This window comes from Onychostoma macrolepis, chromosome 07 (assembly GCF_012432095.1).
Source record: "Onychostoma macrolepis isolate SWU-2019 chromosome 07, ASM1243209v1, whole genome shotgun sequence".
Taxonomy (NCBI): Eukaryota; Metazoa; Chordata; class Actinopteri; order Cypriniformes; family Cyprinidae; genus Onychostoma; species Onychostoma macrolepis.
In genome coordinates, this window is record NC_081161.1 from 15,311,247 (window position 1) to 15,323,867 (window position 12,621).

At 38.0% G+C, this 12,621-nt stretch overlaps 1 protein-coding gene across 2 annotated transcripts in view; it reads right to left on the reverse strand.

Moving 5' to 3' along the window:
- Positions 1-12,621, reverse strand: part of plcb3 (phospholipase C, beta 3 (phosphatidylinositol-specific)) — a 53,366-nt gene extending 40,745 nt beyond the window's left edge. For both annotated transcript variants that reach the window (XM_058781415.1, XM_058781414.1), the window contains exon 1: positions 12,061-12,621. In XM_058781415.1, coding sequence (XP_058637398.1) covers positions 12,061-12,159 — 99 coding nt within the window. In that variant the 5' untranslated portion in view covers positions 12,160-12,621. The remainder of the gene's footprint in view (positions 1-12,060) is intronic.

A 12,621-nucleotide genomic window follows, 5' to 3' on the forward strand; every position in this document is an offset into this window, starting at 1 on the left:
ACATATACACATACATATATAAAGTTTAGCCAAATTACAACTTCATCTTTGTGTGTATAGTTGACATTTGTCCATGTCAGAGGACTCAAAATGGTTATCTGAGTAAACCATTAAAAGTGAACTGAAGCTTGTGGCCTGCACATGACAGCAGTGCATGCATTCTCTCAGACAGAGGCACACACAGCTAATACATCAACAATGTCAGTTATTTCAGTGGGTGAGTGGCCTGCTCTCTTGGCTCTTGGGTGTATTTGGCTTCCAGTATTTACATGCTTTTATAGCTCTTACATAATGCACATACACAGACACACACACACGCACACACAACAACATGACTGACTTTAACACCTCAAAGTCTGGGAATGCAGAGAGACAGTGGACAGAGAGAGCGAGAAAAAGATTTTATAGTAAAAATCTGCATAATCAAAGCTACCATTAATAAACTTGGGCTTTGTGTGTCAGCATGTAAATTTTATGTGTCGCCTTGTCAAAATGCAGGTTATGTTAGGACTTCACCTTTGGACTCAGCAGATTAGCAGGGCATGGACACATGTACATACAGGTAAGTAAGGGATAATGTAAAGCCAGTCGCTCTGTTGCTAAATAGACCCTGATGTGAGGCAGAGGGGTCATGCATTACCCTGAAGGGGTTTATTTTGCAATAATGACCACTTGAGAAATATATATATATATATATATATATGCAAATATATATGTGGATCTCATTTGTCTAATATGATTAAAATGGATACAAGCTATACATATTAAAGGGGTCATGTATTGAGAAAAGAAATTTACCTTGATGTTAAGAGGTCAGTGTACTATTAGTTCAAAACTTACTCGTTAATCCAAAAACAGCTTTTATTGAAACCAAGATCAGAAAATGACTCATTGACACATTTTGATGTAATAGTGCAAAGAAAGCCTGCCTCTGCAGAATCAAATCAATGCCCACTTCTACACCATCGCTTCTTTGGCCCCGCCCACTGGTGAGATGAGAAGAAGAGAAGAGCAATACAAGATCACTGAACTAAAAATAACATCATCTTCCAAAGCATTTCGGCACAGGCTTTGCGAACAGACGTTTATTGTAAGATATGGACCTGACAGTAATACCGCAACATGTAATTAACCATTTTCTTTCGAATGCCTAACTTAAATTCTACACAGAAAGCAATCAAAGAACGCTCACTTTATAATTGATGGGGCTGTCAATCACACAGCGTAAGTTTATATTCAGTGATGCAGTCTACACAGCAAAATTAATCTCTTATTTACATCATTATGAAGAAAGCATTTGTGAAAGTGCAAACCCCGAGTTGCAATGAAGAGAATAACTGCATTCATGCGCTCAACAGTATGTCATCAGCTACAATGCTGCATCCATCCGTTCAAATCTAAATATAAGTTCATCTCAACAGCTGTAATAGTGAAAATTTTGTAAAAGTTATTTAGAGAGCTACACATGTAATAGGCTACTTATTTTATATGAAAAGATGTAAGCCAGTCTTTCCACTGAAGTCACTAAAAGTCACCATTGAAGGGCATTTCCATTGAAGTCGCTAAAATCAGGGTAGAATTATTATTTTTTTTTCAATTATTTTTTTGATTATACGTGCACCTCAAGATACATTATCAAATGATGCAGTTATAAATAATAATAATAATTATTATTATTATTACTACTATTATTATTATTAGAATAAATAATTAAAATAATTTTTAAAAATTTGGTCCAGCTCGCCTGAAATTTGTCTATTCAGATCAAAACATTAAAAAAAGTCAGTCAGGCTGAATGAAAACACAAAACTAACTCTGACAGTAGGCGGCACTTACTGAAAAGTACCCTGGTTACCTTAGTTAGCCCATTTACATGTTTTCAAACAGCTGTTCCAATCCTTTTATTCACAGCGTAGTTTATAAAACAAAAGGAGGCAACGAAAGACAGTTTTGAATTCTTCTGCTAATCACTGTCACTTAAAAAAAATTCTAGTCATGAGTGCCACCAAGTCAATTTTATGTAAAGGCAGTGGCTCAGGGCATGTGACCAAAAGTGCTAATCTTATTGGTTGGCCAGTTTTCTTTGCAGTATATTAGAAAGGAAATTAGTACACCTCTCCATAAAGAAAAAGAAAAATAAGTAGTAAAAGAAAAACACTGCAACATGCAGACATTATAACAACCATTTATTCAAAATAAATCACAGAATTCTCACACTGAACATCTGTCTTTATGGAGCACATTTTTGACCCTGGACCACAAAGCCAGTTTTAAGTGTCAATTTTTCGAAATTGAGATTTATACATCATCTGAAAGCTGAATGAATAAGCTTTCCATTGATGTATGGTTTGTTAGGATCAGACAATATTTGGCCCAGATACAACTATTTGAAAATCTGGAATCTGAGGGTGCAAAAAAATCAAAATATTGAGAAAATCACCTTTAAAGTTGTCCAAATGAAGTTCTTAGCAATGCATATTACTAATCAAAAATGAAGTTTTGATATATTTACGGTAAGAAATTTACAAAATATCTTCATGGAACATGATCTTTACTTAATATCCTAATGATTTTTGGCATAAAATAAAAATTGATCATTTTGACCCATACAATGGGTCCAGGGTCACATTTATGATATTTTCTTCAAACTAAATGAATGGAAAAGAGTGACCAGCACAGTCTTCACAGTCTGTTCAACATAATGAAAGCCATAAAGATTCAAGATTGGAACAACATGAGTGTGAGTAAATGACGACAAGTTTAATATTGGGGTAAACTATCCCTTAGCACATTTACCAAGAGGGATAAAAAACAACCGCTTAAAAAAACGAAACAAAAAAAAGGAATAACAAAGAGTGATAAGAAAATGCCAAAGAAATCCCAGGTTAAGGTAAATAAAGAAAGGAAGGAAGGACGGAAAGAGGAAGGAAGAGAGACATTTTCTAATGCACTATAATATATATACATGATTTACAGCAACCTTTCATAAGAGTGAATGACTTGGTCTGAATTACACTGATGCAGAAAGGTCTCCTTCCTGAATGAGGGCGCGAAACAGAAGGAGAGGAAAGGCTGGAGGGGGCGAGCAGAGGTCAGACACACCCATATGTGAACTGTGGGTCATCCACTCCAACACATGTTCTGTTTGAGTGTGCAATAATGACTCTGTTCTTCATGTTCCTCTTCAAGCTCTCTTTTCTCCTTCTGAAAGTGTGCGGAGGCTTGTTTTGCAGTGAGGTGAGACTCCATTAGCAGTGTGGTAAGAGTCAACAAACGCAAGTACAGCTGCGGTGGCCCACCTGGATAAGTGTTCCCCTCTCAGCCCTTTCCAGGAAATTGTTCATAGACTTATCCTAAATAATCAGCACAGGTGACCGAAAAGCACCCGAATGCATGTATTTTCTTGCTGCTACTTGTTTCCTATATACTTTCAAATCAGCTGTTTCCTGGCAGCGAACCAAAACAGCATGCTGACACGTATAAGATGGTATGAGGTCGGTCGAGTTTTGCATGTTGCAAACCACATCAACCCCTTGCGATGTGCGTATCAAAGGCGTTTCTCCCCGAGGAGGCAGGGAGGCAATGCCTTTACAGCAAATTTCTGATGAGAAATAAATCAACAGTACAAAAACCTAAACAAATATTACGAAATATGAGATCAAAGCAATATTGTCCTTAAGTAACACTGTCCGATTAAGTTTCAGACAGAAACAAACATGTCTTTGCCTCCTTTGAGATCAGTGTATTCTCAATGAGGTCCAAAAGTGTGCAATGAATGCGAGAGAGGGCCTCCACGCAGATGTGATTGGCTGATTACCTATTACATTCGCAACAGGACGCAAAACCCCTAGAACTGGTGCAAATGGAGAGTTAATTATAAAGTGAACAGCTCATTCACTGACATCACTTTCACTTGAGTTGGAATCAAAAACTTGATCACTTAATGATCAGCAAGTGAGCCTTACTTTACCATACTTGATGTGCTCTATGTATGCGTGTGGATCAATGTTTATATGTAAATAAAAGCCTGTTTATTAGCAATCGTGTGTTTTCTGAAGACTTGGACTAAACCGCTCAATTCGTATGGATTACTTTTATTTGTGTTTCAGAGATGAACAAAGGTCTTATGGACTTGAGGGCGAGTATAATTGAGGACAGAACTTTCATTTTGGGGAGAGTATTTGGTTTTAATATATAATAATTAGGCTAATATACACATACTAAAATATTACAGTAATAGTTATTCGTTTCTAGTGTCATATAAATGCTGTTCCATATGCCTTTAATCTGGAAACAGTGTAAACATCAAACGGAAATAGAACACAAGTTTAAATTGGATTAAAATACCAAACTCAGAGAGAAGACTTTGCCTCCACATTTCAGAAGACCACCACATGCCACTGGTGTGCATGCACATGTGTTCTGACGGGGTGTGTGGGCTTTCGTGCGACAAACACTGGATAGACGACGTGTGAAGAAATGAGAAGGGGAGGAGAATGCGATCAGTTTGGGGAGAGGACAAGCAAATAATGAAATGAAAAACATAAGGAGGAAATCAATGAGGTAAAAATTTTGTACTTACATGTGAAAGTAGACTAGCATGCATGGTTTAAAAGTAGTTAACATACTACAATATGTGCTTACAAGTGTAAAAGTAGTGTGATGCTAGGGTGTTGTGGCTGGTTGCCAGGTAGTTTCTATGCGGTTTCTGGGTGTTCTGAGCATGTTGCTAGGTATGATTCTACATCCTTCCCAGAAGCCTGTGGTCAGTAAGTGAGCGGCGCCTCATGGTACCATCACAGAGAGACGACAAGATCACTTTCCAGAACATTTTCATTCACTGTTCCTGGCTGGTGCAATGATCTTTCTAAACCAATCAAGACAGCTGAATCTCTGACAATATTCAAGAAACAACTGAAATCTCTTCCATGAGCACTAAGAAACACACACACTTGTTTTTCTATACTTTCCTCTAGCTTGAAGTACTAGTACTAGTACAATACTTTGTATTGTTAGCACTTCTTGTGTCAATCCCAATCACTTGTTGTATTCCTCATTTCTAAGTTGATTTGGATAAGAGTCTGCTAAATGAATAGGCCTAAATATAAATGTAAATTCTATGGTGTTCTGGTTGGTTGCTTACTAGCTCAAGTAAAAGCAGACCAAAAAAATTTAACAAAACTGCCCACATTCTTCAACACCTGTGTGTTTAAATGTTTTGTCAAAATATGAAAAAATAAAGAAAAATTTAATTACCTGCATCGCTTGTTTAGAAAACTAATTTTAAAACATGTTTAGATTCATTCTGTATATATTTTCCAGAAAATGTGAATTATTTCACAGCTTGATCATGAGTCTCCACACACAAAAACACACTGCCTCAATTAGGATATTTAGGGAACCATAAAACCGTAAACAACATTAATATTATAATACATGTGGAGCAATTCCCTTCACAGGATGTGCCAAGCTCTTGTGTACACATGCGCACCAGACATGACAAAACATGCACAACTCCTTTCTTCCTCAAAGTCAAATAGTGTCTTAAACACACACATACACACACACACACACACACAAAACACACAGCTTGTCACACCTGATATAGAATAAACAATAATATTTAACTTGTGGGCTTAATAGTGTGAGATTTCCAGATTTACCACATCTCATACAAACACGCATAAGCAGTTAGCATGAGTACACGGCGAAGGACGAGAAAGAGGAGGGAAGACAAAAGTGGAAAGAGACTGACAAGTGAGGAGACGGCAAGTGTGCCATCGGTAACAGAAGTAGACTTTAGTGTTCGTCAGTTGTTCTGTCTCTTTCCTGTGATTTTCTCCTCTCTGCCTACATGGGCTCTAATTTCTGTGCCTCAGCATGCCTGGCGTCACTTCTCAATATTTTCCTCCATGCTATCTCCTTGTTTGGCCTCCGTGTACGAAACCTCTCTCTCCGCTCACGCACACTTCGCCCTCCCCTCACAGAATTATCCTCCTACACCAGCCAATCCCTCACTCAGTCACAATGTGTGTCCAAGTCATTGCCGTTTTTCTGCTCCATTGAGAGAAATGCTTGCATAGTTGCTTGCAGTTCACACAGTTAATCACAAACCCTAAATACTTCCTGTGGAATTCCCTTGGAGGGAAAAAGATGAATATTATAGTCCTTGTGAATCCTCTGTCAGACTGGTTTGTTTAGACAGAGGGTATGTTCATTCCAAACTGCCCTTACTGGGTTTGGACAACATTTATATTCCCGCTTGAAAAACATGCAAGGCAGATACATCCGTCTATCTCTCTCTCTCAAACACACACACACACACACACACACACAGGACCGTTTCTTATGTTTGACTGTATCTACTTCCTAATTGCTCCAAAATAACTACAACCCTCGGTGCTCACTTTCACCAAAGACACCCGTCAAGCGGAAGGCCGAGGATAAATTTGCAAGTCAAAGCTCACAGCTAGCTGATTTGCTCAGGGCCATCAGTACTAGAACACGGTCTTCACTGAACTACATGCAAGGTCTTAATATACACATTGTTTTTTAATGCAAGTAAATATACACATTTTTTTATGTAATTTATTCCTGTAATGGTAAAGCAGAATTTTCACCAGCCATTATTCCAGTCTTAAGTGTCACATGATCCTCAAGAAATCAGTCAAATTTGCTGAATTGGTGCTCAAGCAGCATTATTGTTATTATTAATAATATTGAAAACAATTCTGGAAACCATGATACATTTTATTTTTTATTTTATTTTTTCAGGATTCTTTGATAAATATACAGTTTAAAAGAACAGAATTGATTTTAACTAGAAATATTTCACATTATAAATGTCTTTATCACTTTGGATCAATTTAATGCACCCCTGCTGAATAAAAGTATTAAGTGTTTGTTTTTTTAATAGCGAAGCCTTTTCTACATAATTACATGACTGCATTTAGTTGCTCAGTTGGGTGCTGTAAGATATAATGAAATATACCGAAAATTCAGTTGTCACTACCTAAATTTTTCAGGTGTATATTTAGCAATGCAACACAATGTTAATTTTTCAGAAATAAGTGAGCACAGTGAGATTGATCAGTCAGAAGAGGAGTGACAACTGTATTTAGCTGCAGTGTGTATGCAGCCAGAGAGGCAAGGGGATTAAGTTTAGCTGCGGTCCATTCCATGATCAATTGGGATCCTGTCCAAGTCGGCTTTCAATCCCAGACTAGCCGAGTTTTGGGAAATGGTTCATTGAATGCTTAGAGGTGCACTAGAGCATTGCGTCTTATAATGTCTGACTCGCACCGGTTCATTCAGAGAATTAGATAATGTATTATAGATCATTAGATCACATCAGTAGCCACAATGTTTGACTACAGTTTCCTTCAGAGAGAAGGAGAGATTAACAGCACACAAAAAGGAAAGTGGTAAAGAGAAAGACACTGTTGCATCAACCTCTTCCTCGTTGAAGTCTGACATTCAGCACCATGTGGAACTGAGCCCTGTGCCATTTCATTTCCTCAGTGACACAACTGTACAGTTACAGCATTGCAAGACATGAAAGTGATTTAAACAAACAGCAGACTGTTATTTCACAAAACAAAAAGCCACACCATCACTAAAAGAGCTCAGGCCCTGACCTGTCATAATAACATATTGTGAGTTTGTTTGCTCAGCTTAAAAGCTTTTATCCATGTCGGTGTTATTTAAAGATCATTCAAAATGCATTAAAACACCAGAATTGCTATGTGACTTACACCTTTCATCTTAGAGATAAAACATAACACTGTTTTTCCCTCTTACATAACTTAACAGCATTTACCTGTGATCTTTGAAAGCCATTAATAATCCACCTATTTTTGACTACAGTAAAATGGGCTTAAAGACCCCCTTAAGGAAAATGATTTTTATCTAGACAAAAGTGTATTGATATATATATATATATATATATATATATATATATATATATATATATAAAATTTCTATATATATATATATATATATGTGTGTTAGTTGTTTTAAATCATATATTAGATTAAATTATATAAATAATGAGTAACACAATTTGAAATGTTAAATAACTTTGAGAAACAACTTCCTTCCTCACATATTTTATTCAAACTTCTGTATTATTCTGTATTTAGTTAGCAGTGTACATCATAGAGCTACAATACAAAACTGGAATAAATTTCCATTGTGATTGTATCATGGGTCCACTTTGCGCACACAATGCAACAAATCCATTTATCCCCACTTAAGCAAAATTATTTGTTATAGTAACTATAGCTGCCACAGCTGTTTAAGTATTCAGCACTGTAGTGTATCTGCTGCCATGTAGTATTTTAAGGGAAAATGATATCCAAGGGGCCCTTTTACATTGGATGTGTCTTTAGAATCAATATGAGTGATGGGCTAAATATTTTACAACAAAAACAAAATGAACTATATGACCTAGATTTTTTGTTGATTAAAACATATAAAATAAAATAAAAAATACAAAAGTATTTATAGCATATTCTTTATAGCCAGTAGGCTACAGGATGGGAGGAAAAAAAAAAATTGCTGTTTTTTTTTTATCACTAAACTACTGTCATAAAAAGTTATAGTTTTGTATATACATAACTCCTGAATAAAAATTAAAATGTGTTTGGACTGATTTAAAAAGAAAGAGTTTTGAACAAATTTGATTGGTTTGTCGATAGTGAGCGCAAATGCAGGTGATAAGCGGTTTTATTAAACGAGTCATTGAGTCGTTCATTCAAACGATTCGTTCAAACGGCCGATTCATCAAGAATGAGACAGATGTTTGTGCATGGGTCATTGAATCTTTGACTCAACCGATTCGTTCAAAACACTGAATCATTCAAAACACGATTGAGTGTTGCTGTGAGATGCGCTATGCTGTGATCTTTGTTTGGATTAATCGGATCTATTTTCGCTGCTAAAATAGACCAAAACAGTCATTATTTCGTCTAAAATGTAAGTGACTTAATATTGTTAACTTGTTTGTTGAACTGTCATATGAAATCAGTGTCACATTTTCAATCGTGAGGTGATGGTAAATTTAGTGATGGTCAATTGTCAGCTCTCTTGGTCGTCAGGTCGTGTGATGCATGTTGCTGAACTGTATTCAAATGTTATAAATATAAAAACACCACATTTTGAAGTTTAACTGCAGTATGTCAATTTAGTTTATTTGTGTGTGCTGCTCTCTGCGCAAGCCTCACAAGTTTAACAGCGGTTGTATGAGCTGCGAGAGGAGGTAAAGTGGTTTTTGACAGAAATCAAATCAGATCTGGCGAAGCATCTGGATGACACTATGTGGCTTGCGTCTCCGTCCTATTTGGTCGATATATTTGACCGCTTGAACGGCCTCAACCTGTCTTTGCAAGGCCGCGAAACTCATATTTAGCTCCTTGCAGACAAAGTGCACGCCTTCACACAAAAACTAGACCTGTGGCATGGCCGCATCAGTCGAGGGAACTGCGACATGTTCCCCAGCCTTGCAGACTTCATCACTGATGCAGGCACATCACACGATTTCTCCTCCCTGTTTCAATCAGCGTCTGAGCACCTTTCAGCAATGAGAAAACAATTTGCGACGTACTTTAAAGGGGATTATCGCTCTTTTGCGTGGGTTCGAGATCCGTTTGTGTGCACAGCAAACGAGCTATCAATTGATATGCAGGAACAGCTTATTGAGCTGAAAAGTGACAGTAGACTGAAGGAACTCTTTAGCTCCTGCCCTCTTCCGTCATTCTGGGCAGCATTAGGCTTGTTTGAGATGAGCAAAATCTGCGCAGAACCGATCACCGGTGATCACCGCGAGATGCATGCCGGTTAGAAAAGTGTCCGAGTTACGTCCGCCTTGCTCTGATGTTATGCTGACGTGTGCCAAAAAACTCTCGCGACGGCGAGGCGGCTGTCTCAGATTGAGCAGAGCCATATAGAGAGATGATAATAACAACAACAACAACAACAATAAAGCATGTAACCTCATATAATTATATAGCAATAGCCTAGTAATGATGATAGGGCTACTACTACTCATAATAATAATGTCTACAAGCTCACATTAGAAGTCTGGTGCTACTGCCAATTATAACAATAGCCTAGCACTGGGGCCCCAACTGCAATGAACCAGCTTTGGGGGGGCCCAGCTTGCAAAAGGTTGAGAACCCCTGGCCTAGACAATAGAAGGTTAAATTACCTTTCTGGTAGATGGACTATTGTGTCCTTAAGCGATTACCTCAAATAAGGATATAATTAGACCTCATTATAGTTAAATACAGCTAGTTATTTATTTATGAATGCCTCTGAAGACAGGCTCATCTGCCAAAGGATGCACTAACACACTCTCCAAATGAAATGCTGTTTTCTATCTACAATGGCCAGAACAGTTCTATGATATTGAAGGTTTATGACAGCCTGTCTCTCTCTCGTAGACACACACCTGGAGCATGTCTAAGTAGAGTTAGCCCAATACTAACCACTCAGCATTTATGGGCTGCTTAAGTTAATTATTAATGACTTTTAAGACATGAAGTGCATCAAGTTGTACAGGCCACTTTCTCCTTACTCAACGCTGCTCTTATCAAAAGGTGTTGGTCCTTTGAGCAATAGTTAAGAGCAGTGGGGATCTGCTAAATCAGTGCTCAGTGATTTGATCAAATAATGGAAAAGAGGCAAAGATATTCTGCCCCCTAATCCTTCAACATAATTACAACTGTAATGGCTGTCCAATGCGAGATTTGAAACATGATCCGTACACACACACACACACACACACACGTGCACACACACACACACACACACACACACACAGGCCCTTGTTGCCAGGAGAGCAACTACGCGGAAGAATTCAGAGGAGATGGTGATTTCTTGTAAACATATGGGTTTATGTTGCCATTAACCCCTTAGAAGAAATAGTCAAGGGGGAATTATTTTTTTCTGTTTCCAGTGAATGAAATAACATTCTTGAACTTATTTCATTCTGACCTTTAATGAAAACACTGCTGTAGTGAAGTGACATTTTACAGAGTTGTTTACAACAAATAGAATATAAGAATATAATAGATTCATAAGAAAACATCATTTATCTTGTTCCAATGTATTATTAACTTACTAATGTATTTAAATTGCCTTCATGTGAGCAGCAGTTTTGTGATTCTCAAACTGTCCTGAACAGGGACATCTTACATTGATCTCTGTCAGTGCAAGGCAGGTGACTTATCTAGATACGTTCTGGAAGTCTACCTTCATGTAACATACCTAAATCAACTCATGATATCATTAATACATGCTCCAAAACCTGAAATGTGAAAACATGTTATTACTTTACACATATAGATACTATAAATAAACTTCATGCATGTGCTGTTCATCTGTGACTGTATGAAGGTACCTGTTGGTTCGCATTTTTAAAAGGTGCAACGTGTTCTTGCACCTTTGTGTACAAACTGATATCATATCAATCTCCTAATATCACTTACCTAATGCCTAACAGTTTTCTAGCATAATATTGTGAGGGTGCTTTTGAACTTCTGTTCTTCCTTCAATGTGAAAAAAAGTTTAAAAGACCCCAACAACAACAAAGTTTCCTGTCTAATGGCACTAAGAATGGGGTTTAATAATCACGGAGCAGAAAATGCTCCTGATCCACGTGTTTTTGTCTGACACTAAACTGGTCTACAAATCAGTCGAGAAACTGTATTAAAGGGTTAAACAACTCCATATGCGACACGACTTTCATGATCTTACACATTTGGCACACTTTAAGACAGACTGTTTGTTTCTCAGTAGATAACAATATTACGATTGCAAGCAGAACAACTTAAAAGTCTTTCGAACTTCAAGGTATGAAGAAGAAACAGCAAACAAAACACAAGTTGAGTGTTAATAACATGAGACTCAGAACACAAGAACTCGAGATCTAATGGAAGAGTGTTGAACTCCTGATCCTGGGTGTCAGATGTTCCCCTGTAAATTACTTCAACATGTAACACTAGTCGACTATCACGCCACATAAAATCACAGACACGCGGACGGACGGTATCTTCTTACCTCATCCCATTTGATAAACTTGCTCCCCCGTTTGAGCACCTCATGGACAGACACCGGTTTGAGCTGCAACGCGTGTACTCCCGGTTTCGCCCCGGCCATGACTGCTGAATCGACGGGTGGCGACGCCTCTGCTTCTCGGTTTGAAGTCTCTGACCTTCAGTGGACAGAACCAGAGCCTGACCCAATGCCTCGAGTCCGGCTGGCTCAACGCACGCGGGCGCGACTGTCACACATTCACGAGCGAGCTCAGTTTATGACTTTAGCGATTGTTTATTCATCTAAGCGCTTATCACGGCAAGGACTTGAATTGATATTTTCCTTCCTGTACGTCCATCCGCTCGGTAATGATGAGATCCCAGTTCAGGAGAAACTTTCAGTTGACTTTGGTCCCCACTGGAATTTGCTCCTCTTTTCCTTCATGTTTTCTCCGAACTAAATGGGAGCGCGAGAAGGACAGGGAAGGAGAGAGAGAAAGAGTGAGCGAGAGAGAGAGAGAGAGAGACGGGGGGAGTAAGGAAGTGAGGAAAGAAAAAACGAACAGACGAGGGAGTGTTTTTCTTT